This window comes from Nematostella vectensis, chromosome 2 (genome assembly GCF_932526225.1).
Source record: "Nematostella vectensis chromosome 2, jaNemVect1.1, whole genome shotgun sequence".
NCBI classification, from domain to species: Eukaryota; Metazoa; Cnidaria; class Anthozoa; order Actiniaria; family Edwardsiidae; genus Nematostella; species Nematostella vectensis.
Genome location: NC_064035.1, coordinates 4,584,101 through 4,610,622, shown reverse-complemented (window position 1 = coordinate 4,610,622; position 26,522 = coordinate 4,584,101). Strand labels below are relative to the sequence as shown.

General features: G+C 40.3%; 3 protein-coding genes across 7 annotated transcripts in view; 1 reads left to right on the top strand and 2 right to left on the bottom strand.

The window, feature by feature from the left end:
* LOC116615981 (transformation/transcription domain-associated protein) overlaps positions 1-1,800 on the bottom strand; it is a 57,039-nt gene extending 55,239 nt beyond the window's left edge. Inside the window, exons 1-3 of one of the 2 annotated variants that reach the window (XM_048724305.1) lie at positions 1,667-1,800; positions 542-657; positions 175-224 (exon numbers count right to left, since the gene is read on the bottom strand). In XM_048724305.1, coding sequence (XP_048580262.1) covers positions 175-224; positions 542-647 — 156 coding nt within the window. In that variant the 5' untranslated portion in view covers positions 648-657; positions 1,667-1,800. The remainder of the gene's footprint in view (positions 1-174; positions 225-541; positions 658-1,666) is intronic. The other variant, XM_048724306.1, reaches the window with a different exon arrangement.
* Positions 1,801-1,845: 45 nt separating this feature from the next.
* LOC5508910 (glycosyltransferase-like domain-containing protein 1) overlaps positions 1,846-26,522 on the top strand; it is a 36,955-nt gene continuing 12,278 nt past the window's right edge. The window contains exons 1-10 of one of the 4 annotated variants that reach the window (XM_032377746.2): positions 1,846-2,109; positions 2,449-2,616; positions 3,271-3,436; positions 3,720-3,793; positions 4,389-4,498; positions 4,846-4,990; positions 6,567-6,637; positions 6,886-6,977; positions 14,533-14,656; positions 15,146-16,280. In XM_032377746.2, the coding sequence (XP_032233637.1) occupies positions 1,871-2,109; positions 2,449-2,616; positions 3,271-3,436; positions 3,720-3,793; positions 4,389-4,498; positions 4,846-4,990; positions 6,567-6,637; positions 6,886-6,977; positions 14,533-14,616 (1,149 nt within the window). In that variant the 5' untranslated portion in view covers positions 1,846-1,870 and the 3' untranslated portion in view covers positions 14,617-14,656; positions 15,146-16,280. Of the gene's footprint in view, positions 2,110-2,448; positions 2,617-3,270; positions 3,437-3,719; positions 3,794-4,388; positions 4,499-4,845; positions 4,991-6,566; positions 6,638-6,885; positions 6,978-14,532; positions 16,281-26,522 lie in introns of those variants that run through there. The other 3 variants (XM_048720933.1, XM_048720935.1, XM_032377745.2) reach the window with 3 other exon arrangements.
* LOC5508902 (protein Wnt-6) lies at positions 20,057-25,084 on the bottom strand. The gene is made up of 4 exons (XM_001629401.3): positions 24,196-25,084; positions 23,877-24,094; positions 23,422-23,780; positions 20,057-21,932 (listed from the first exon to the last, which is right to left on the bottom strand). Exons 1-4 carry the CDS (start codon positions 24,261-24,263, stop codon positions 21,471-21,473), a joined length of 1,107 nt encoding a protein of 368 aa, XP_001629451.2. The 5' UTR covers positions 24,264-25,084; the 3' UTR covers positions 20,057-21,470.

Genomic DNA, 26,522 nt, shown 5'->3' with positions numbered 1-26,522 from the left:
ACTTTGATGCTGGTTTGCTATGTTGCTATGCAATAGGGTGTATTTGATGATTGATTTTTTCAAGATGCAACAAAAAGATTTCTTTAGATGGCAAACCAGACACAGCTAAAGAAAATGTATTTATTGTGTATCGTGAGACAAGGTGTAAGGAAGCAAGAATATGTATGTACAAACCTCAAAATTTTCACTGATTTCTTGGGCTGCTTTGAGTTTACTTTCATCAGCTGACAAAAAGAAAATAAGAGTTTTATTACTTAGTAGTAGGAATAGAAAAAAAAGCTTAACCCAATACAAAAACATATGTAGGAGTTAGTGTAGCTTACAAGCAATTAAGGCAGGGAATTCAATTTCAAGAGCATTCAAAATATCAACTGTAACCTTTCTAAATGTCATTGAAGTCTAGCACAAAAAGGATCAGAAACAATTCACTGAATAAGGCAGAATCATATCTTGCCTTAACAATATTAGGGCTTTTGATGGGGGAAGTCAATACAGAATACAAGGATCCTGCTGTCTTCATATGACCTTGTTGTTTACTTACGAATTGCAGCATCAGTGAGGAAGTTTGTATAGGAAGTAAACTTCTTGATGATGCTTGCTGCATTCTCTTGAGTGGGTGGTGGCGAAGGGGTGGCAACAGCTGCCATGATCTAGATTCTGGACAGAGAGAAGTTCTGGTAAGCATAACAGGATCAAGGGCAACAGAACACCATCATCAGCCCGCAGTAAGATTCAGATGATGGATATTTATCAAGTTTCACTGCAGTTACTGTATTAAGCTAAGGAGGAGATTAACTTTTTTGATGCAGAGCAAAAATTAGATGAGGTCGCTGACTTGAACAAAGTAATCAACTTCCACAGGCCAAATATAAAATGTTGTAGTGAGGTAACTTAACTCTAACTGGGTAATTGTATGAGTTTTCCAAGTCAATTGTATGAAAAAATACTTCTAATAAAATGTGATTTAAGTATACATAGTATATGCTCCTGTGATGCATAGAAATATCATGGTTACCAGGGGCGGATCTAGCTTTTTGCTAAAGGGGGGGTGGGGTGGCTCAGTGAAAGAGGGGGAAGGGGTATTTTTTTTGTTATACAGACAGATTTATTAGAGTGGCGTGAACAAAGAAGTACATAGGCCATTATTCTTTAATATTTATAAATAAGACTGTCTTATTAAAAAGCAGTCATAAATATATTTAGCTACAATGCTATGGTGTTTTTTGGGGCTATTAAATCTATATATGGCTTTCTGGCAGCCCGGGGGGGGGGGGGGGGGGGGGGGGGGTTAAGCCCCCTAAAGGCTCCCCCTAGATCCGCTTCTGGTTACTCTGCTTTTAAAGACTTTCCAAGGCCGTTTATCGACTCTCAATCTTAACGTCACGTTCTTTATACGTTACATTACACCATTACAGATTAGTATAAGCATGCATCGTGCTACAACAATGCATAATGCATGCATAATCTCACAAACATTTCATTATTAAATAATATAAAGAAGTTCCGTTAACCGATACATTAAAACAACCAAGAATAATAACCGTGAGAAAAACGGAGACAAACGCAAAAGCTTTGCACTTGCTTTTCGACTTGTTTGCTTTCTTGTATTAGTAGATACATAAGAAAAACAAGATCCAATCGAATTGAAAACAACAACAAAATCTACCTCAGTGTATAGTGCGACTGTATGTATTATCAATCCATGGCTCACTTCAAATATCGAGTATGTTTTGGTTGTCCAATGTGATGTAAGCAGCACGCCGCCATCTTTGTTCGCGCCTGAATTTAAGACCTTCAAAATTGAAGGTGTAAGTGCGCATGCCTGTGCCGCTGACCTACGCGCTATTTTTTTTTTTTAAAGATTTTCAAAATGGCGGACGATGTTTCGGACTCGGTTTGTTGCCTCTCTAGTGATAATGTCTCTGATATGGCGCACATCCTGCTAATTGAACCGTTCTGTGGAGGATCGCATAGGCAGTTGATGGAGATCTTGGGATCTCAAGTGTGTGGCACCGTGCATTACTGCCTATCCGCTAAAAAATGGCACTGGCGAATGAGAACTGGCGCCCTGTACTTTTCTCAAAATATCCCGAAAAATTCCCGATATAGGTATAAATGCCACACTACTTTTCTATGAAAAATCAATGAAAAGACAATGTTATTGTCGATCTGAGATTTGTGGGCTCTTGAGCTCCAAAATGAAAAATTGGTGAGAAGAGGGGGGGGGGGGGATGATAATGGACCATGTTATTAGAACATTGAGGTTAACCGAGGTAACTATCGAAATCAATCAAATATAAATGTTAAAACTAAAAGTAACATATATATTGCCAGACTAAGTTGCAGTGGATTTCCTCAAAATCAAAACTTGTGTGAAGGGGGAGCAGATTCAAGAAATAGGTCTTAGTTTTAATCAAGTAAACACTGTTGTATATTCTCTCTTTACAGGATACTCTTTGCTAGCTCTGTTCTAAATCTATCAGAGCTAATTGCACTTAGACCAGACCTTGCCGCTTTGAGAAAGATTATTTATTTCCATGAAAACCAGCTAGTATACCCTGTGCGTAAGCAACAAGAAAGAGACTTTCAGTATGGCTACAACCAAATTCTGTCCTGGTAAGAAAATAGAAACTGCATAGAAGTGTCCACATTAAATCTGGGGGAGAAAACAGCTTTAAGTGTAAAAATTACCTCAATTATCCCACCCCCTTTTATAAAGCTGAACAATTAATATCAGAAAATATATGCAATATATTTTTTTGGTATTGGTTTCTAATTTAATTGGACACTATTATCCTTCCCAATTTAAAATCAAGCTCTTTTTACCCTGAATGATGTATGTAGTAAAAAATCTGTTCTATCAGACTCATAGCCTGCATAGCTGGTGGTTATGTTGAGTTTCAGAGCAGTAGTTCATTTTGAATGGCCGCACAAGAGAGCTAGGGCTAGTGTGTGTGGGGCGTCCTATAAATAACCGTTATTACAGGTGCCACTTTCACTAGCCCCTGCTCTCTCGCGCAGCCATTCAAAACAAACTATGAACAAGTTCGCATATTTTCAGAAAGAAAACTACTTTTACTGCCATAACATAAATGCCAGCTGCCCAGACTACCAGACTCATGGATGTTTACCCTCACTTTTTGAGAGAATGTTTTATGATAATGAATACTGTAATATGTCTTGAGCTTCAGAGAATTTAACTTACATACATTTTCAAACTGACCATTCTATAAAAGATGCAATATAGTTATTGATTAAATAAATTTTCAGTCTTGTTGCAGATGTTGTTGTTTTCAACTCTTTATTCAATATGACGTCCTTCCTCAACAATATTGACTCCTTTTTAAAACTGATGCCAGATCATAGACCCAATGGGATTTATGATCAGATAAAACCTAAGTGCCAAGTGGTGTATTTCCCTCTACAATATCTAGATGTAGGTTGACTTGCACTTCTTCTTCTTTTGTAATGTCCCCAATATGAACTATGTCACATTATTATCGCTATGAATATATGCCATTCAATAGCATTTCATGTCTGTCCACACACTTCAGCATCCTCACAAGAAAATAGGCTTGGGTCACAGTCTTTAGCACTATTGGAGTAATCAATCTTTACAATAGATATATATAGGTATATGGTTATCATATATATGGTTATCAAATAGATTTTTTCCCAGCCCAATAAATTGATACAATGTATTTGTGTTTGCCACACAGATATCAAAACTGGAGCTTGAAAATCAGAACCCCAGGTCTTGTAGGCCTCTTCATATTGTTTGGTCACATAGATGGTAGGAAGTATTGAGATAAAACATATACTAGGTGTGGAGGGAGGGGTGGGACAGGGGGGCAGCACCCCGTTTTTTTTAGAGCAGATCTGAGCAGAATCAATTGTTTGGTTTGAGGATATTGTACATTTTGACATTTTTTAAACTGTTTTATTCATTTTTAGTGGTATTCTGTAAAAAAAACTCTTTAACATTCTTATTGACACCTATCTTTCATACTTTTGTGGAAATATACAGTTTAGAAGAGAAGCACAACGAAATGTGTGACCCCATGGAAGAAAACATTACTCCTTTCTGTTAACACATTTTAGGAATAGGCAAAAATGCACAAATGATGCATGCAAGGCTGAATTAGTTTCTTTTGGTATCCAATCAAAGTACAGTGATTAAGTTTTGGACCAGGTTAATTACCCTGAGAAAATGTGATCTTTCGAAACAAGGTTATTTATAGATATGGGACAGTCTGGCAACTTGAAACAACAAAAACTTGGTCTCCCAAGTTAAATTGCCCACACTTCTTTCTAATGGGAGACTAACAGCACTTTATGTGCCCTCTGTATTTACAAGCATCCTAAGATCTTTTGTGGTTTTCCAACAGGGAGCATGACAAAGATCCTGAGCTGTTTTTCCAAACGCTTTTTCATCTAATTGAAGAAGGTCTCAGCTTTAATGTATCCGTTTTGGGGGAGGGATTTTCACAAACTCCAGGTAATAACTTGTCTTTGTAGATGTGTTGTGTTTCTGTTCCAAAATTAGCACTAGAGACAGAATTCAAACCCTGACATTTGCTAAAATCACTTAACTACAGAAAATGCTCTTATTGTGTGTGTCATGCAGTAACAACCAAACCCACGCAAATCAATGAACACTGTTTTGCACATATTTCCCACTTGATATCCTCACCTGCTTTGAGACCATACCCGGATAGAACTGCATTTTGTAGTTAAAATTCTCTGACCCTAGACATTTTTTTTTAATAATATGAGTTTTTGAGGGTGAAATGTTCTAGCATGTTTACATTATGCTCTTGGCTCTTTCTTGTTTTGTCCTGATAGATGTATTCCATAAAGCTCGTCCACTGTTAGGTGAAAGAGTTCTTCATTGGGGCTACCAAGAATCAAGATCAAAATATCTTGAAATATTAAAGGATGCTGATGTGGCTGTATCCACTGCAAAGCATGAATTCTTTGGAGTTGCAATGTATGTGGTAAATGGGTTTAGGAAACAGACCCGCCCAGAATCTTGGCAATGGGCCTGATATGGCATCTTTGTGGGGCTAACATTGTTCTGTTGGGTTTCTGTGGACAATACGAAGAATGTAACAAAAATCCATCAAAATAGGGGAGTCGATAGCCACTTAATACCCTGTAGATCCGCCCTTGTTTTGGAAGTCCGACATGGACTCCTGTCCCAGATTCCATATTGTAAATCCTGGATCACAAGTAATAGCAGGTCCCAAACACTCTTTTTTATAAAAACCTGTAAAGGCTTAGATATATCAGCAAAAGATTGTTTTGTTAGTGTGATCGATTATCAAATGCAGAATCATATTGTTGTGCTCATAGTAACAACCATAAGTATCATGTGTGTAATTCTCTTTCTAATAATTCAAGTAGACACATACTTTTTTTTTTACTTTTTTTATTAAGATTATTATTACATTATTACAAACATATACATTTTGTTTACATTCATTATTGCCATTTCATTTGTTCGCTTTCTTTCCGTTCTTTTACATATATTTTCTGATGTCTTATTTACTTGTTTTTACATTATCAAAAGTGATATGTTTGCAAAAACACACACACAAAAATCTAGATTGACATACCATAATAGAAATTACAGCAGCCTAAAAGAAATTCATAGCTATTTATAATAACTGTTCCTACTTTGAACAAAACCTATATGATGCAGCTATTATTGAGTGCAATGCATTTCTCTATTTCTATTTTTGTAAAAAGAGTTAATAAAAATATCTCAAAGTTGGGTGCATTGTCTTTCAAAAAAACTTTTATATATGCATAATTTTTCAATTATGATACAATGGTTGAGAGAGGCTTATATCCGTAAAGGATGTCTGTATTAGTTAAAGCCGCATTATCACCAGTTTACTTCCGGTCGATTACTTAACAATCTCCGATGATTTTTAACGAAAAACGCGAAAAATATTTCAAAATATTGAAAGCAGTGTGTCTATTGGAAGTTTCTTTGAGGATGTGACTGATAATTTAGAGCAGATGGTCTGTTTAATATCTCGGATTCTAATAGATTCTTTTGTCTTTTGACGGTTAAAGTTTCCGTCGGACCACCGGAAGTAAACTGGTGACAATGTGGCTTTAATTGAACTGGGATGTTAGTCTTTCACCATTTCAAAAACAAGTACCAAAAATCTACTGCTTGTTTGCAATTTACAAATAAGTGTTCTAATGTATGAGGAACCGTGCACCTTGGATTATCCCTAGTGGAAACATTGTCAATTAAGTTTCTTTTTTACGGTATTTCATATGTTTATACACAGAACAATTCCTGCCTTAAAATGAATACAGCCCAGCCTCAACTGAAAATAAGACGTACTTATAAAAAGAAGAGAGCATTCAAGTCAAATTTAGCATCCATGTTTGGAAAGCTTATTTCTGTTAACAAGATGTTATTTTAAAAATAACAAAATAAAAAGTTTTGTAAGCCTGTTTTGGATTAAAAACAACGATTACAGATCCTCATGCGACTGATTTCATCAGGTTTTCTTCACATTGACCGATTTGGTGCTCCCTTGCAGGCTAGAAGCTGTACAGTGTGGCTGCTATCCTCTTTGTCCTAAAGATCTTGTCTACCCTGAAATATACCCAGGTGCGTTGCAAGTACTGTACCATGAAAAGCGCCGTAGCCACTACAACTGCATGCCATTCATTATGTATGGTTTTACTATTTCCATTTTTTAACATTTTTATTAACTGCTCTCCTTATGTTCAGTTAGTTTTCTCTTTCTTTACGGGAAGTTCTGTACTAAATTACACCAACATAAACACTATGAAGTAGGAATACTTTTGGGGCTACAATTCAATTGATTTTCTCTTTTCCTGTTTCGTAATATCTAGAACAGTATCTCTATTCAACGCCAGGCCAGCTTGCAAAGAGGCTTCGTTATTTATGCAAAAATCCTGGGTTTGCAAGACATCACAAGACAGTGGTAAGCTAAAATTAGCCCTCCGAATGTCGGGAGAGAGCCAAGATACAAACCATTACGCCTAATTTTCTGTTAAGTGGGTAATTATGATCACTAAGGGGGTGGGGGTAAGGTTTCCATGGTACAAATCATTACGCCATTTCATTTATTTGAAGGAGCCATGTAAGGCACGGGTGGAGAAGGTGCCAAAAATACGTCCATCTTTTTTTTTTCTGTGAAGGGGCTAAGTATGATAGGTGAAGGGGCTAGGTATAATGGGTGAAGGGGCTACGCATGATGGGTGAGGGGGCTAGGTATGATGGGTGAAGGGGCTAGGTATGATGGGTGAAGGGGCTACGCATGATGGGTGAGGGGGCTAGGTATGATAGGTGAAGGGGCTAGGTATAATGGGTGAAGGGGCTACGCATGATGGGTGAGGGGGCTAGGTATGATGGGTGAAGGGGCTAGGTATGATGGGTGAAGGGGCTAGGTATGATGGGTGAAGGGGCTAGGTATGATGGGTGAAGGGGCTACGCATGATGGGTGAGGGGGCTAGGTATGATGGGTGAAGGGGCTAGGTATGATGGGTGAAGGGGCTAGGTATGATGGGTGAAGGGGCTAGGTATGATGGGTGAAGGGGCTAGGTATGATGGGTGAAGGGGCTAGGTATGATGGGTGAAGGGGCTAGGTATGATGGGTGAAGGGGCTAGGTATGATGGGTGAAGGGGCTAGGTATGATGGGTGAAGGGGCTAGGTATGATGGGTGAAGGGGCTAGGTATGATGGGTGAAGGGGCTAGGTATGATGGGTGAAGGGGCTAGGTATGATGGGTGAAGGGGCTAGGTATGATGGGTGAAGGGGCTAGGTATGATGGGTGAAAGGGCTAGGTATGATGGGTGAAGGGGCTAGGTATGATCACTGGGGAAGGGAATGTCAAGGTACATACCATGACGTCCATTTTTTCCTGATCACTGAGATGTGTAAAGTAGTGCATGACCCTTCACTGTAATTCAGACTTTTAAGTCTGCGAGGGTGTTGTAATAAATTATTATTATTATTATTATTATTATTATTATTATTATTATTATTATTATTATTATTATTATTATTATTATTATTATTATTATTATTATTATTATTATTATTATTATTATTATTATTATTATTATTATTATTATTATTATTATTATTATTATTATTATTATTATTATTATTATTATTATTATTATTATTATTATTATTATTATTATTATTATTATTATTATTATTATTATTATTATTATTATTATTATTATTATTATTATTATTATTATTATTATTATTATTATTATTATTATTATTATTATTATTATTATTATTATTATTATTATTATTATTATTATTATTATTATTATTATTATTATTATTATTATTATTATTATTATTATTATTATTATTATTATTATTATTATTATTATTATTATTATTATTATTATTATTATTATTATTATTATTATTATTATTATTATTATTATTATTATTATTATTATTATTATTATTATTATTATTATTATTATTATTATTATTATTATTATTATTATTATTATTATTATTATTATTATTATTATTATTATTATTATTATTATTATTATTATTATTATTATTATTATTATTATTATTATTATTATTATTATTATTATTATTATTATTATTATTATTATTATTATTATTATTATTATTATTATTATTATTATTATTATTATTATTATTATTATTATTATTATTATTATTATTATTATTATTATTATTATTATTATTATTATTATTATTATTATTATTATTATTATTATTATTATTATTATTATTATTATTATTATTATTATTATTATTATTATTATTATTATTATTATTATTATTATTATTATTATTATTATTATTATTATTATTATTATTATTATTATTATTATTATTATTATTATTATTATTATTATTATTATTATTATTATTATTATTATTATTATTATTATTATTATTATTATTATTATTATTATTATTATTATTATTATTATTATTATTATTATTATTATTATTATTATTATTATTATTATTATTATTATTATTATTATTATTATTATTATTATTATTATTATTATTATTATTATTATTATTATTATTATTATTATTATTATTATTATTATTATTATTATTATTATTATTATTATTATTATTATTATTATTATTATTATTATTATTATTATTATTATTATTATGAACATTGGTAGGATAGGTAAAAAGATAATAAGAGCTTTAGTCATAAGATTTGGCAAATGTCTTCTTGTGAAAGATCGAGATTCCTCATTTAACTAGGCAAACGGTAAAGTATGGCATCAAAGATCTTGGCTTGGTGTATGCCAAGCTAAGACCTGAGTATGTGTTGTATTATGTATGATTGCGTGACGTTGTATGACATCATGGTTTTGAGATAATAAAGTCACTTAGCACTTGACCGTCGTACAATATGGTGGCAGCCCTGAGGACCCGCTAAAAATCAGTTTTTAGCAGCCTAATATCCAAGTGAACAAGTCAGCGTTTTATCTCGGACATTCCGTTGGACAAACCGAAGAAAAACAGGGAAAAAACTGTGGGAGACACGATCCGTTCGACACTCTGCACAAAAACTTAACCTCAGCGAGTATAGTTCAAGTCAAGGGACAACATACCGCCGACTTCAATTTACCGAGCTGGAAAGAAACACAAGAACCACAGACAGCTACCACACACTGGGAAGTACAATCTACGTCGACTTAACAGCTGAGTTGATTTATTCAAAGAGTATTTTCTGTAAATAAGCTTACAAAGACAAGCTTACCGTTGTCAGAAATAAACTACGACAAGCCGGCAGATTCACATCAATTCCAACTCTGGGAGGACTTTCATCTCAAGCGGGTATTTATACCGACTCCGGACGTGCACAGACTTTAACTAGAGTAGTGTTAGGGCAGTTTAAAGTAAGCATAACGCGGTTTTCTTGCCGTTCCAAAGGGGACTCGGCAGGCTTATTCAGTTTGAGAGTTTTCATTCACGAAAACAAAACGTGCCATCGACGTTTTGACCGCGCGCGGCCTGGAACCGTAACACAGGTATACCGCGCACGCTATAATTTTCTAGTACGATCTTTTTCGCGATTTCGCGACGTTTTTTCGCGCATATTTTTTCAGATATTTTTTAAGCGTTATTTCTTAAAATTATCACTCTGTCTTTGTTATTGTGCGAATTCATTTACAGTAATGGCTACATATCAGATCCCAGCCCCACCCCCAATGTCGTTACAGGGAGACGTAGTGGAGAACTGGCGGGACTTCGAATCCTCATGGGACTATTATACCATTGCTACCGATATAAGGTCGAAATTGACATCCCCTCCAGGCAAGGAAATAGTAGCCGCAACACTTTGCACGGTAATGGGCCCTGAAAGCAAGAAGATAATGAACTCATTACCCACCCTGACCAACGCCGACAGGAAAGACCCGAAGAGGATTATAGAAGAGCTTAGAAAATACTTTGTACCCCAACGCAACGTGCTGTATGAGCGGTTTGTTTTCAACTCTGCAACACAGAAGCCCTCCGAGTCCGTCGACGAATATGTCGTCCGCCTGCGTCATCTAGCCAACTCTTGTGAGTTCGGTGACTTGAAGGACTCTCTCATCCGAGATCGGATAGTCATAGGTACTACCGATGAGAGTGGACGTGAACGCCTTTTAAGGGAACGGCCGGTGCCAAGCCTAGATAAGGTGGTGGAAAGCCTTCGAGCTGCCGAGATCTCAAGAACTCACCGACAAGTGATAAGCGGGAAACCATACTCGAGCCAGACAGAAACCATTCACCATACAGATAAGAGGCAGCCGAACAGAAGAAACAACCAAAGAAAGGGCCGGGGTAACAACGGTAACAACGGTGGACAACAAAAAACAAACGGCAACAAAAGAAGGCAAACCCAAGACCGTAGACCAACATCCCCGGGAAGCCATAACTCCTCCACCTCCTGTCACTGGTGTGGAAAAAAGGCAGACCATGTCAAGAAAGATTGTCCTGCTAAGGATGCAAAGTGCCGTAACTGCGGCAAAACAGGCCACTACGCCGTAGTCTGTCGGTCAAACAAACAAGTGCATGAAGTAAATAGAGAAGAGGGAGGAAGCTACCAGGAAGATTACTATTTAGACGACTGCTACTTCATGGGCGAAGTGAGCACCACCAACGATGAATTCTGGTCAGCGGAAGTGCTCATAAACCACAACCCCTGTACCTTGAAACTTGATAGTGGGTCAAAGGTGACAGTGGTTGGCGACAAGGCACCGTGGTTGGAAAACCGGCGACTGGACAAGGCGACAAGCATGTTCAGAGGACCCGGTGGAGTGAACTTGTCCCACTTGATAAAAGGACAGATAACAGACGCCTTATTTGCAGTCGGAGGGAGGACACACCGCGAAAATGTTTACGTCATGAAGAACCAATCTAAGAATCTACTTTCCAAGTCAGCAATCCAGGCACTCCAGCTGTTAATACCGTCAGCAGCAGTGCACAATGTGGAGACCGCCCCTAATTTCAAGGCAGAATTCCCCAAGTTATTCAAAGGGCTGGGCCTCATGAAGGATAAGTACAAGATACCTCTGAAACCGGACGCAGTATCAGTTTGTCTATACACACCCCGACGTGTACCGCACCCACTTCTCCCTAAGGTCAAAGAGAAGCTACTGGCTATGGTTCGTCAGAAGGTAATCTCACCAGTAAGTGAGCCCACAGACTGGTGCTCAGGCATGGTGATCGCTCCCAAGCGCAATGGTGATGTAAGGATCTGCGTTGACTTGACACCGCTGAACAAGGCAGTAAAACGAGAGATCCACCCTATGGCAAGTGTCGGCGAGAACTTGGCAAAGCTTAAGGACAGCAAAGTCTTCACCAAGCTAGACGCCAACTCTGGATTTTGGCAAATACCCCTCGACGAGGAGTCTCGGTTGCTCACCACCTTTGTCACACCATTTGGCAGGTACTGCTTCAACCGCCTCCCATTTGGAATCAGCTCAGCCCCTGAAATATTTCAGCGTACCATGTCTCGAATCCTAGAGGGCCTCGATGGCACAGTTTGTCACATGGATGACATCCTCATACATGGGCCGACACAGGAGCTTCACGACAGCCGTGTCCGAAAAGTGTTACAGCGGCTCAAGGACGCTGGAGTCACATTGAACGAGAAATGTGAGTTCTCTAAACAGCGCATGAAGTTTCTCGGGCATGTAATCTCGGAGGATGGGGTAGAAGCAGACCCGGAGAAAACCAAAGCAATCCAAGATTTCCCCCGACCTACCACTGTGACAGAGCTCCAACGTTTCAATGGTATGGTCAACCAGCTGGCCAAATTTATACCCGACCTAGCAACCATCAATGAGCCCCTACGCCAGCTACTTAAGAAAGAGCAGCAGTGGCTTTGGTATCAGCCTCAGGAAAGGGCCTTTCAGGCGATCAAGACGAAACTGACCTCTACAGATGTGCTGGCACACTACGATCCAAACAAACGAAGCATCGTTGCTGCCGATGCATGCCAGGACGGGCTTGGAGCAGTCTTACTGCAAAGCGACAGCAGCGGTAACCGGCGCCCAATTGCCTTCGCTTCACGCTCTCTAAACGACACGGAGAAGCGATACGCAGTCATCGAGAAGGAGGAGCTGGCCGCCACGTGGGCATGTGAAAAGTTCTCAGACTACATCCTTGGGACACCATTCACCCTAGAAACGGACCACCGCCCACTGGTACCCCTTCTCTCAAGCACAGACCTCTCCAAGCTGCCCCCGAGGGTTTTGAGGTTTCGCCTCCGAATGGCCAGGTATTCACCAGAGGTCACTTACGTGCAAGGAGTGCACCAAAACACAGCGGACGCCCTGTCTCGTGCACCCACAGGCAGTCCCACTCCCCAGGACTTAAAACAAATCGAGGAATTAGAAGAACACAGCGAATCAGTCCTAGAGTCCCTACCTGCAACGGAACGGCGCCTCAAAGACATCCAGGAAGCCCAGGACTGCGACGCCATATGCAAGCAGGTGAAGACCTACTGCTTAGAGGGATGGCCTCCCATTATGCCATCCCTACCACTCCTAAAGCCATACTGGGAGAAGAAGCAACACTTGACGGTCAACCGAGGAATCCTGATGTATGATCACAGGCTAGTTATCCCCTCAAGCATGCAACTAGAGATGCTGGAGACCATTCATGAAGGCCATCTTGGCATTACCAAGTGCCAAGGGCGCGCGAGCTCCTCGGTGTGGTGGCCGCTCATAACCAAGCAGATAGAAGCAATGGTCAACAGATGCCAAACTTGCGCCAAACTTAGACCAGAGCGAAGAGAACCCCTTATGGCGCTGTCTTTCCCAAACCTACCATGGAGCCGGGTCGGTACAGACCTCTTTGAACTAGAGCAGACCGACTACCTTATCGTTGTCGACTACGCAAGCCGATGGTTTGAAATCCGAAAGCTAGGATCAACTACCTCAGCTGCAGTCACGCGCCACATGTGCGAGATTTTTGCTCTGCACGGAATACCGGACACAGTCGTCTCGGATAACGGACCCCAGTATGTTAGCCAGGAATTTACCAACTTTGCCAAGGACATGGGGTTCACCCACATCACCTCCTCTCCACACTACCCACAAGCAAATGGTGAGGTCGAGAGAGCGGTTCAGACCGCCAAGAACATCCTGCGAAAGAACACAAACCCACACCTTGGTCTCCTAGCATACCGTTCTGCCCCCCTGGCCAACGGCCAAACCCCTAGTGAGATTCTGATGGGGCGGAAACTGCGTAACAAGTTGCCATCGGTCCCCGAGAACCTGAAACCCCGAAAGATCGACCAAGAACAGCTGCTTAAGAGAGAACAAGAATATCGAGAGCGCTACTCCAGTAACTACAACTCTCGCCACAGAGCTGTGGAACTCCCAACACTCCACCAAGGGGACAAGGTGTTCATAAGGGACCAGCAAAGGTACGGAGAGATAGAGAAGAAACTTGCAAGCCCGAGATCCTACCAACTGGTAACAGAAAATGGCTCAGAGATCAGAAGGAACAGAAGAGCGTTAGTCCATGAACCAGTGGCGACATCTGGAGAGTCCAGCTCCCTACCGAGCCCTTCCAACCGACCACCAGTACGCGAAGGAGGAGAAGGATCGCCAGGACCTGCTGCGTCTCCCTCCCCTAGCCCATCTAAGGCAGTAGTTAGAAGGTCGGGCAGACTTTTAAAGCCCACTAATAATCCAGACATGATTTATTATTGGTTGGACGTTCACAAGTGTCACTGAACACCTGATTATGATGATTATTTAGTGTGGATGCAAATTAGCATTTAGACCGTTCCAATTCAAGTTTGTTAGTTATAAGTTTATGGACATGATCTTGTGTAAACTGAAAGGGGGATGTTGTATTATGTATGATTGCGTGACGTTGTATGACATCATGGTTTTGAGATAATAAAGTCACTTAGCACTTGACCGTCGTACAATAGTATGTATGGTAATCCGTTCTGAAACTCAAAGATTGACTTTTTTTTTTTTTTGCAGATCAATCTTGAAAAATTTACTTGGGACGTTGTTAAACAATCCTACATGGATCTTTTGGGCTTCGATGATATAACTTCCATTTGAGTAGTGGCAATCCTTCACCTGCTCCATCCCGTTTTATCGGGTAAGCTGCCTCCTCAAGCCATCCCAAGCCTACCTTTTAATGATCCAAATAATGTCACAGCGTGTGCATCTATAGCACCGTGTAATGACATGTCGTGTGTATCTATAGCACCGTGTAATTACACGCCGTGTGCATTCACAAGACCGTGTAATGACACGCTGTGTGCATCAAGGACGTCTGTAGTGACACAAGTCGTGCGCATTTATAAGCTCATCTAACCCACCCCTTGACGGACAATAAGTGGGTCATTTCTTTTTAAATCTTCAAATGCAATGCTTTTTCCTTATGATACCTGTGACTGCGCACTCCCCCCATCTGCCAATCCTGGGTACGCGCCTGGTTTAATGGAACAGTTCACAATAACTGTTGAAAATGTAGGAAAAAGGAGGAATGACATTTGGATAACCATTGCTTAGCCATCGTAACTTCTAGCGAGGGGGTCTATTACTACAGCTACTACGTCGCTCTCTCTCTCCCTCTCCCTTCTAGAATCCAAGGCGAGATTGAACCATAATCAAACAATTCTTCAAGACCTTTTAGTACAGCAGCCAGTGCTAGTGAAGTAAATACGTATGGAAGAGTATCCGAAGTTTTCGTTCATGCAACATCTTCCTCGTAGAACAATATTACATTTTCTGAAAACCGGAGTTAGAAACGCCCAAAGACGTCCTGAACTAAGATAACCGCTGAATCAATTCGATTCTGGTTGACACCTTTGTCAGAAGAAAGAAAAAGTAGGGCCAGTGCTAAGCCGGTGTGCAAACTGCCCCAACACATGGCGAGCATGTTGGTAATAAGTTCACGCGTCACTGGCCTTTGATGCATAACCAAAGGCAACCCAAGACTCCATCATTTTTCTTGTGTTTTTTAAAAGGCAGCCCAAGAGTCCGCTGGATTCCGGTTGGATTCGGGTCTATTGGTCCCCTGAAAAAAAAAACAATGAATTTAATCTGATAATTAGAAAGTAGTACGTGGGATGGTGTTATGCATGATACATTTCAGTCATACATCCTTTTCACGTCCAAAAAATTGCGATGTTTTCTTTGATTTTGAAAGCGATGCAAATGGGCCCAGCATTGCTGCAACAGCAAAGCTGTGATCGGCTCGAATGACCACGAGACAAAGGAGACGCTGGCAAACAGTTGGCCAAAAGTTTGAACTCAATCAAAATTTCGCCAACACTTGCCAGCACCAGTCAGCACCTCCCCAACACGGTGTTCAAACTGCGCCAGTATTGCTGGGCCAACATCTCGCCCAGCGTCTCGCCAGCCTGGCGCAGTTTGCACGGGGCTTTAGACTGCTGAAGTCAGATTACTGCTCTGGAACCCACCCTATGTTGTTTCGTAGACCACCGCCTTGTTATTAGGATGAATGGTTCCGGTTCTTGAGCTTGATTTTTAGACTCGTGCTAATAATAATTGGAAGTGGGGCGTAAAATCAGGGTACTTCTGGAAATGATAAAAAAATAAAAATTACTTGTATAGCGCCATGAACTACTTACTAGCTCTCATAGAGCGCTTTACAATTCTTACTATAAATAAAATGTAGGAGAACCCGAGTTTTACTCATGTTACCTGTAAAAACCTAAACTGCTATGCTATTTTAGGGCTACTTATTGATTTTGTAAAAGGAACCGAAAAAGTAAAACAAAAAGATACCATTATATTATAACTCAATTTTCGAACCTGTAACTGGTAGTGGTTGGTTGGCTTTCACTCGGCCCAGTCTCCCCGCGTCACGCTCTGTTGTGTGTTTTTTATGCCGAGCGCCGATGGAGTAAGTGCTTGGTTACCGACGCCGAACGATTGCAATACAAAAGCTTAAACTATGGATTCTGGAAAAATAACAAGGTATGGTCCGACTATTATGCTAGTTTTTTAGGTGCTCATCATCGATACTTATTTTGTGACTATGATTTTAAAAATTACGAAAGATGTATTTAAAGTTAGAGTAGAGATTTCACAAACGTGTCTAACCAAGGGAAGTGCACTTCCTTGGTCTAGCTTTTTAGAATCTCGCCCTTGTTATCTTTTAACTCCCTCAGGGACTGTATTTTGTCGTTGTTTCTCGTTCAAAATAGTTTTTTAGGGTTTTATGTTTGTTTAGAGACGAGATCTTAAGGAAGGGGGAAGGCAATATAACTGTATCCAGATTACAGATGATAGGACTATAAGGACGAGGATTTGAAAACAAACCCCTAATCTTTACTTTGGGTTTTTTTTTTTAAGTGTTAAAAATAATTACGTATACGTTACGTACGCTAGAATTTTTGTTTTGTAAGCGTGAGGCAGAAGGCAGGTGTCTTTATGACAGTAACTCGCACTTTTGCCGCGCCGAATCTAATTGTTTGGATTGAGCACATGAACAATTAGATGTCTGTCAATTAAAAGTTAGGCACATAACAGGGAACATAATTCAAATATAATTGTGCCGGATATAGCTCTTGAAACATGCACCCCCACCTAAGATTAAAGAGTGTCGGACTCATCATACATCCTTGCAACTCCAACAGAACAATTGAAATGCTCCGTGATTGTGTCTCATAGTTTAACCGAAGCATTGTCAGTTCAGTGAAGATATAAAATACTGGGTGAAGAAGTACTAGCATTATGTTTAAATAACTTAAACAGGGTCCTTAAATTGAGGGTGTTGTCCTAAACAGTGTATGGGTCGGGTCGGGTTGCAAAACCCCCAGCTGCACCTCTATACCCAAATATAGGCTGAGTACCACCCCCACCCCCCCCCCCCTTCCCTGGTTGTGGAAACAAGATGGGCATTGACATCAGCAACAATAAACCAAAGTTAATTTTTTTTAATTTGATTTCCCTCATTTTTATATTTGCAGTTTATTAAATTTTGTTGTCTTTGTATAATATTAAACTCTTGTATGTTGATCCATTATTTCTGCCTCACATGTTGTATCATTATTTCTTTCTGTACCAAAGTATCCCTGTGTGGTCACGCTACCACCCTCAGATACCACAGAGGTACGTACCAGAATGGACCCGAGACATGAAGAACAGAACTCTCATATTAGAGGTATGCCTATCTAATTTTATCCAGTTTCTCGTTATATATGTATCAGTATTCTCATTATAATGTGAATAGATATGGTTTAGTCCGAGTTGTTTTTGTCTTGTGGTTATTCAAGTTGGATCAGAAACTCTGGCCCAACCCAACACAATATGCCTTTAACCTGTCTCAGACTATGAAATATTTAAAAATTTATTTAGATCTGGAATCTGGTATCTTGTTAATGAATCTCTCTTCTCCACCAGAACACAAGGTTGTCAGACTACCAAGATGGGCCTCATGACAGAAGCATTTATCTCTGCCATAGAGGTATATTATTATCATTGTAACTGAACTCAGAAAAAAAATATGTCCTCTTATGGGGATTCCCAAATGTTGGCATCATTACAGTGTGGCGGTACCTTATGGTCAACATGCAATATGAATCTCCATTATTCAACTATGGTTTTTAATTTGTAAGCATAAAAAGTAGGAGTACACAAGGTGCTTAAAACTGTCAGCTCTACAGTACCTAGATTTCTGTTTCTTACTGTGAATTTAAAATGGTAAGTGCCAATGGTCTTGCTGTGATTTAGAATAAGGCATTTCAGAGCCATAGCAGGCCACGTAAGATTGGGGGAACACAATAAAGGAACATTAAGAAAATATTGGGGGGGGGCACAGCCAAGCGCTACTGGTCATTTCCTTATAATTTTTTAAAATATTGCTACGGCTACAGCTGCTACGGCCCTGCATTCTCAGGTTGACTCACTATATTACTGAGATCTCCTGATAAGTGTTACCTGATGGCCTGATACTAAAATAAAGAAGAATTATATTTTATGGGGAAACCTTTTAAACCTTTGTGTGAAGGTGCTGTATTTATAGTTTAATGATCTGTGCTATTGCACCTGGAATTTTAGGGACTCATGCGTTAGATTTATTGGATTTTAACCCCATGTATTCTTTTATATAGAACGTCTAAATAACGTAGAGCCCTCAGCCATGGTCAACAGCAAGTCAATCAAAGTTCCGCGAGAGCGTCTGCTGCGCCCATGGTTCCATTCCCCACTTTCCAAATACCAGAGCAGTCTTATGTTCAGGAAGGCCTGAGGGGATGTAGTTAGTATTGTTCAAATGTGTGTGACTGATTTTAAGTTATAGCAAAAATCATTGTTCTGCAACCTCCCAGAACCCAAAATCCGTCATCTTGTTTGGGAATAGCACCTAGCAAGCCCGTACCCAGGATTTCTCTTGGGGGGGTGCGAAATCCGAAAAAGTGGACCTCATTTTTCCGGGGGGGGGGGGGGGAGGGGGAGGGAGTTCTCTCATAAAAATCTACCACCTCCGAAAGAACAAAAATGGATTTTTTATGCCTTTGCAGTATCTCCACGGACATTTATTGTCGAATTTGCCTACATAACAGAGTGATCTAGCTTATGATTTTTAGTTTTGTCCCAAAATAGCACGTCTATTAAGAACCAAAAGTGGACTTTCGGCCGTTGTCTTGATTGTCTTGATTTTATTGACTTTGCGATTCTGGGTGTAACCTGTAATGCTTTTCAATTCCAATTGCATTTGGGAGAATACTCAACTCCCTCTTCAATTTCTCTTGAACTACAATCATTGAAATAATCACTCATGAGACATTTAATCTAGATTCTGTTTTAAAATTCAAAAAATATCATTGGGCAACTTTGAAAGGAGTCCTTCAACTTCTTGCCTGCTTTTCCGGCCCGTAGCTTATTACCCCGAGGAGTGCGTTTTCCATAGAAATTTAAGTTGTATACCAAATCCCACTATTCCAGAGGCGCCTGGCACGGACAGAACATTTGGCGATGTATATAGTTGTTTTTCTCATTGAGAGGGTTTTTTGTGATACGTTTTTTAGACATTTTAATATATAATAAAACACTGATGTTCGCGTTTTTGTTTTAATCATTACTCTCATAATAGGATTTCTACTCACACGTAACACAACGTAGAGTGTGTGCCTAAGAGTAGGGGCGTAGCGTACTTTAGAAAAACAAAAGTTTTTTTGTTGTATACATGAGGGCCTAGAGATGTGACGGGTACGTATCCGATCAGTTTGATTTTGATCCATAATAGAACGGATGTTCTGGATCTGCACAATATAAATAAATATTTGAATGTGAATATGAAACAAATTCATAACACAATTCATTCTACCTTTTATATATCTTTTTGGGGAGGGTGAGTGGGAGCGGGTGTCCACTGTCGCTACGCCCCTGAGTACCGCAAAGGTACGCCACGGCCTTTTCGTGCCACTTTCCTTTCTTGCGCACACTGTCGTGGCAGGTCAGGGGCGAACCCATGATTTGCCTAAAGTGATAGCACTCGACTGGTATCTGGTATCCACTCTTGAAGTTGTTTGCATTTCTTTATTATATTCAAACAATCTTGTACTAGGAAATTGCTTAGGACCATGATCTCTTTATTACACTAAACGCTGTGGAAATCAGCCCCCGCGCTTTTGTTTCCGTTTAAGATCGGTTTTTGGCACTGTAATATCGCCTAACTATCTCAACCCTTGATGCGGTGGAGGCTATGAATTGGCCTACCATTGTACCACCATTGGCCTGTAATAGCCTTTTATTCAAAAAAGCAACAACTGAGCTTTACTCTTTTAAATTTTAAGAGTAATAATTATTTCTCGCTGGTTCATTTGTCTTTGATTTTCGGAAATGTATAAGTATCCTTGGCTTTTGCCATAACAATCCCTTCATGGCCCACTGAGGGTCATAAGAGATATTTATTATTATCTTTTCTGTAGAGATTCCTGCATAGTTGAACGAATTCCGTAAAAGTCTCGAATATTTCTTAGTGAGTACTTATGTATATTTTTGTCAATCATTGTCGCAACAGTTCCTCGCCCACATTCCCTGTGGTTTTAAGAGCACAGGCCTTGGTACAAATACACCAGTTATCGGTTCTAGAGACCTCAAAGCGACTCGAGTCCTGTCCTCAAAACGTCCTATTTTTGTCAATCCTCGCTTGGTGTAGTTTAATTAAGTGGCTTCATTGTTAATCTTCGCGAACAAAATGAGCAACTCATAACATGAATGACTTGTTTTTTTTCGGCCTGACGGGACGCCATGCAGGATGTCTCAAAGACCCCGTTGTTTCACGATATTAAAACCAGCCTTCGACACACGCACATGGGTCCTGTTGCTCGCTTTTACGATCAATGATGCCAATGCGAGAAGCAAATCGTGCAAAGCGTTCTTTTCGGGTCAACTCGTCCAGATGCAGTAGGTTGACTACGGCGAATCGTTTAAAACGGATAGCGACTTAACGGACTCGTTAAATGCTCCGCAATTGCGAAGCCCGCGGGCGGTCGATAATATAATATCCTATCTTTACGGATGAAGTGTCGATGTTTTGGCTTTGTACCCGTCATGCAGAGCGCGTCCTGCTGTTCGATCCTTATTGTTTATCATAAACCTTGGTGCGCGGAGCTATAAAGTCCTATTGAGCGATAAGCCCTATTCATCTGTTGTACTTAACAGAGATTCAAAGCGAGTGGGCTTTTTGTTTGGAGCTTTGCATCTCAATAGATGCCTTTCTTGTCTCCCGCCGAAGAATGGTGTACTGTAAGGTTCGACTTGGCGACTTGGCACCGCCTTGGCACCTCCAGAGCAGTCCAGAACCAACATGAATTAAACCTCATTTCATTGTTCTTCGGTATCTCCGATTTAAAGCCAAATATTTATTGGTTTAAACCGGAGGTTTTTCCCTCTGGCTACGGTTACCATCTTACCGGCGATTTTCTTCCAGCTCTTTATTTACAAGTGAACACAACTCGTTCTTTTTTACACTTTTTACATCTTACTTCACAACACCAGTGAAACCTGCACCTGCAATTCACTTCCTCGTTGATAACAGTTCTCTCGTAGCCTCTGCCGCAGCACAGGAGCTCACAGCCCCCAGTCCCTTGGCTCGTCTCATTGCATGTCCTCCCTCTAGTGCCAAGAGAGCCCGTACGGTACTCACTGTTGCAAAAGTCTGGTGACCTTGTGGTATACACAAGGTCCTCTTCTGTAGGCGGCTTCACTGTACTCTCTTCAGCAATGATACGTTCGCCTTTATTGTCCACATAGACCTTGACAGCGCCGTCAAAGTGTGTCTTGATGCGGTCGCTGACGCTGCGAAAAGCGGGAAGCTCCCACCAGCAGGTCTTCATCTGACATGTCTGAGACAGACCATGACAACGACATTTCTTTTCCATATGATTCTTGACTGCCTAGAAGTTTTGATAAAAAAAAACTTGTCAGCAAACAGCTTGGCTTAGTGGACAGAGTTGTCGAGATAAGTTTGTAAAGGGATTAGTTTGTTAGTTTGATTTTATGGGGCATAACCTAGATCATTAGTTACCATAACCTTGTACAGGTTTTTGTTCACAGAAGTAACGGATACCCATGTTTACGTTTCCAATTTCATTAAAAGCGTGAGAACCGCCATCTTATCGCACCTATTTCGCACCATATTTACCACGTAAATTGACAATATATGTTGTCAAGATATATAGGCCCCTGCTACAGTCAGAAAAAGCTCGGCATTATGTGATAGCGCTTTTTTTCTGTGATGGTGTTGTAAGGTTGTTATGCCAAGTATTCTTATCATCTACTCACACAGACATCAATGTCTAGCAAGGCAGGCTTCGCGACATTAGAAATCTCTTTACTGACAGCACGAAAACTCATTTGATTGTTATGTGATAAAGAATGGCACAAGGGTGACAGACAGATCGTAGATTCTGCGAGTCTGCGATTAGACGTACGAGCGCTCAAGTGAGTCAGTGATAACCCCTTGTCTTGATGTGCAGCTCTTAGGCAGTCAATCAAGTGTACACATGACAAATTTAATTTGTGATTGAACTTAATGTTCTTGTGATATCGTGCTCTATTAACATATTAAACCTGACTGATAAGTTACCAAATCTTTTTAGGTTTTTTAAAGTGTTCACGTAGCTTAGCTTTAGTATTGCCATGTTTTTTTGTCACGCCTTTTTTAAGTGCCACAAATTAAAGCTATCTTGTTTTAAGTTACTCTCTGTTACGGTAAACAAACGCATAATACTTATGTTAATAGATAAGAGCTTTTCTGCTTCTCTTGGACGACTATGGATGACAACGCTAGACTATCAGTCATTTTGCTTATCTAACAGCGTGCGCATTTTACAACATGAAAGAAGTGATCTTAGGGAACTGCTAAGGCGATGACAGCAAAACACCATTTTGTGATTTCAAGTATAGTTTTCCTGTTAAATTTCCGCCGCTTCCGTCTCTATGTTGCTATTGTAAGCAAGACGTCTTGACTCGACTGATCACAAAAGACCGCAAGCCGCAAGCATTCTAACACCACGAGCCAGAGCCAGAGCTTACATCACTGTGGCTTGAAATTAAACCTAAATCAGAAGGCCCTAGAAAACTATGCCATTTTCGTGGTCTTTGGGAATGTCAGTGAGCTCATCGATTTATGATATAGAGTTAAGGCTTGTGGATTGTCCTTGTTGCCTTAGTGCACTTTTGCAGCAATTTACTCACAAGAAAGAGCACATTTGTTTTATATTAGCGCTCGTCATCTTGATGGTTCAGATCATCTATAGGACGCATTAGAAATACCGATTTAGCTTCCCGGGTGCCTGAGAAACTATTTGCATCAGCTGTGTGCATTTACGATTAATGACACAAAAATTAACAATGAAAAGATGTAATACTTAGATGACTTACCAGCCTTCCGGCTTTATTGTTGTGTCGGGAAATAAGTGCTTTAGCGTCCCTACTCCCCATCGGATCCATAAACTGTTTTGCCGTGTCGAAACCGAACTGAGTATAGACGTGTTGACACCCTCGACGCTCGAAGTCGTGCCGTTCAGCTTCGTCGAGACCCATTGCATTTTCGTGAAGGGAGCGTTTCTCGTATTGTAGTTCGTCTCGGCCTTGGGGCACCAAATTGGAGGATGAGATATCCAGGCCCTTTCGCGCGTTACAGCCACATCCTTGGAGCTCGCCGAGCGAGCAAGCCTTGCTCACAGTGAACGTAATTCCCGCTGAAGTAATCGCAAACACAAACGCGGTCTCGCGATAGTCTACCAACCAAGAACATTCATGGTATTACATAGACAGTCAGCAATTAATATCGTATCACATTAAAGTCGACACGCGCTACTGCCTTATTGCCTTACCGTGCTGCAGTATCTTACGAAGCGACCGTTTCTGAGTGGTACAGTTCCACTTTCTGTTACGGAATCGGTTTTGGCATTCCTCCACCGAGGATGCTATCCCCTCCAGCACTTTAGAGACAATCCCTGGACGAGAGTTGCAGAAGTCGGTCCCGATAATTCTCTTGCACACTGCGTTCGGATTGGTCTTGGGGTTTAGTTCAAAAGGCGTCTCATAGGCTCTATGTAACCGGAATGAGGAGAAGTGGTTTAGTTGAGTAATCGGCTAAGTGCTAATCTTGGTCTTGATTATTCAAGTAACTAATGTGCATAAAGTACATACCCCCAGAGGCCTATCGTCCCCGCTAGCTGAACTCCTAGCAGGCTGAGTATTATCAGTGTAGTGTACATCTCTAGTACTGATGCTGTTCCTCTAAAGAGTCTTAAATGGTCTGGCAAGTGGGGGTCGGCCGTACGGATTTCGCTCTTTCATAAACACAGAATGTCCGCCAATCTGATTGGTTTTCGTCCAAGTGTCATCGGGTCGACAGGGTTCACTTCATTATCCTCTCTTCACTCACGCACTGTCCTTTAGCACAGCGCCTTAGATATACACGTTAAACGGCGAGTGATGTGCTCCCTGGGTTTGTTATGCGTTTGCTAGCAAGAAGGTTAATCCGAGTCTGGAGTGTGTTTAACCCGTGCCAAGTGGTGATCCCCTTAAGAGTATAACACATGAATGGCTTATACCGCGCTATGATCTGCTGCCACTTGGAGTGGGTGATGCTCAGAGTTTAGTCACGATAGTACACACACCTGGACGGGTCCGCTGAATGAAGCAGTCGAGGCAGGAGTTTAGGTCTTCTGCACGGTAGTGGTGCATCTTTCATCGCATCTGCATCTGTGTTGCTACTCATGTTCTTGACACAAATGCACCCGTTGCACTTGTCCGCCTTCAAGGCTGTGTTCCTAGCTCCGGCTCATTTGCACGCACATACCAAGTGTGACAGACACAATTATTTGCCGTTCCAGCACGCTGCGGGTTCTGGATGGTCGTCTGACAATGCTTGTACAATGTACCGCCGACATGCCTAACGTTTTTTGAAGTAATTTCAAGTGGAAAGTGCATCACTAACTGGAACGATTCCCAGACAGCCGAGTATGAGAGCTGATAATTAGGACATCTAAAATACTCGGAGAGATCATAAGAGCCGACCAAGACCCTTTACCCTAGCCTCTGAGAAAGGTGCAAAATTCCAACAACAATGAGATCGATGTAAACAAATCAATCAAATGATTCCTTTAATTGTTGAAACGTGTATTTGTTTACAATCCTATTAAATTCGCGATTGAACGCACTCATTGAATGGGCGCGATTTTCTTTATTCATGTTTGCATCAGCCCGCGCTTCATCTTGTCTCTATGACATCGCTTAGCCCTACTCGACCCTTCTCTGCTCAATGAAGTCTGGGGAATTGTACCGCGGTCACATTCAACACTCCGCTTTCGACGAACGATTTTTGCGACATGTTCTCCTTATCGGGAACGCATATGCCGCACTCTGATGAGAAATACCAGGGCTGTGGCCGCATTCCATATGTAGTGTACAGATGAAAAACGCCGTCTTTTTATAATACACCGTTCAATCAACACATGAATCTGGCTAACGATACAAGGAACTGAACTCTTCGCCCTGTTGATGCTTGCGCGAGATTTCTTGAATTTTCTGAGGGGTTACGGCCCTGGATGGAATATCTTGCGGCACTTAATTCTCGCTACTTGCGTTGTTAATCGAAAATAATCGTACATTTTTCATTAAAAAAAATAGAATTTTGCACTTTTAAATCTGATATCATGGTCTCTTGATATCTCTTGATTGCTTAGAATACTAATCCGGTTAAACAAGCTAAAGAACCAGTATTTATCATTTGCATTTTGTCGCGTCTTCGTAGACAAAGTTTTCTATAAAAAAAATATTCCTTTGAAAATCAAAGGACTTTATCTATCTTCACTTTATTTATTGCACAACCTATTCATACAAAGATATTGGTGGGCAGCGCATGTTTAGATCTAAAGCCCAGCGAACAGCGTGGAAGGCCTAGCCTCTCGCGTCAATCACAGACTGTGGAAGGTGGTTCCACAGCAGGCCCGTACCCAGGATTTTTCTTGGGGGGGGGTGCGAAACCCAAAAAGTGCACCTAATTTTTCCGTGGGGGAGGGGGAAGGAGGGAGTTCTGATAAAAATCTAACCACCTGCATAACTAGCCTAACGTATCCAATTTCAAGAGAAGTTCTTTAAGTGAATACATCTTATCGTCTGTGGAGGATTTAAAGCTAAAGAAGACATTTCTACGATTTTACAAAATTGTTGGTCAAAACTCAGAGAATGTCTTCTTTGGAGGTTCTGTATTTCTGGAGGATTGAAAGCGTTGTGTGGAAATACAAAATGGAGTTTATTGAATGATCATGAGCGAACAAAATCTCCACGAACATCTGTACAGGACCCGAAATGATCCCAGGACCCGAAACGATCCCAGGACCCGAAACGATCCCCAAAAGTACCCCAACTGATCCCGGGACCCGAAACGATCCCCAAGAGTCCCCGAAATGAACCCCAAGGAATTGCAGTAATGGACAAACAAAAGGAATGTGGAAGGATTGGCTTTCAGT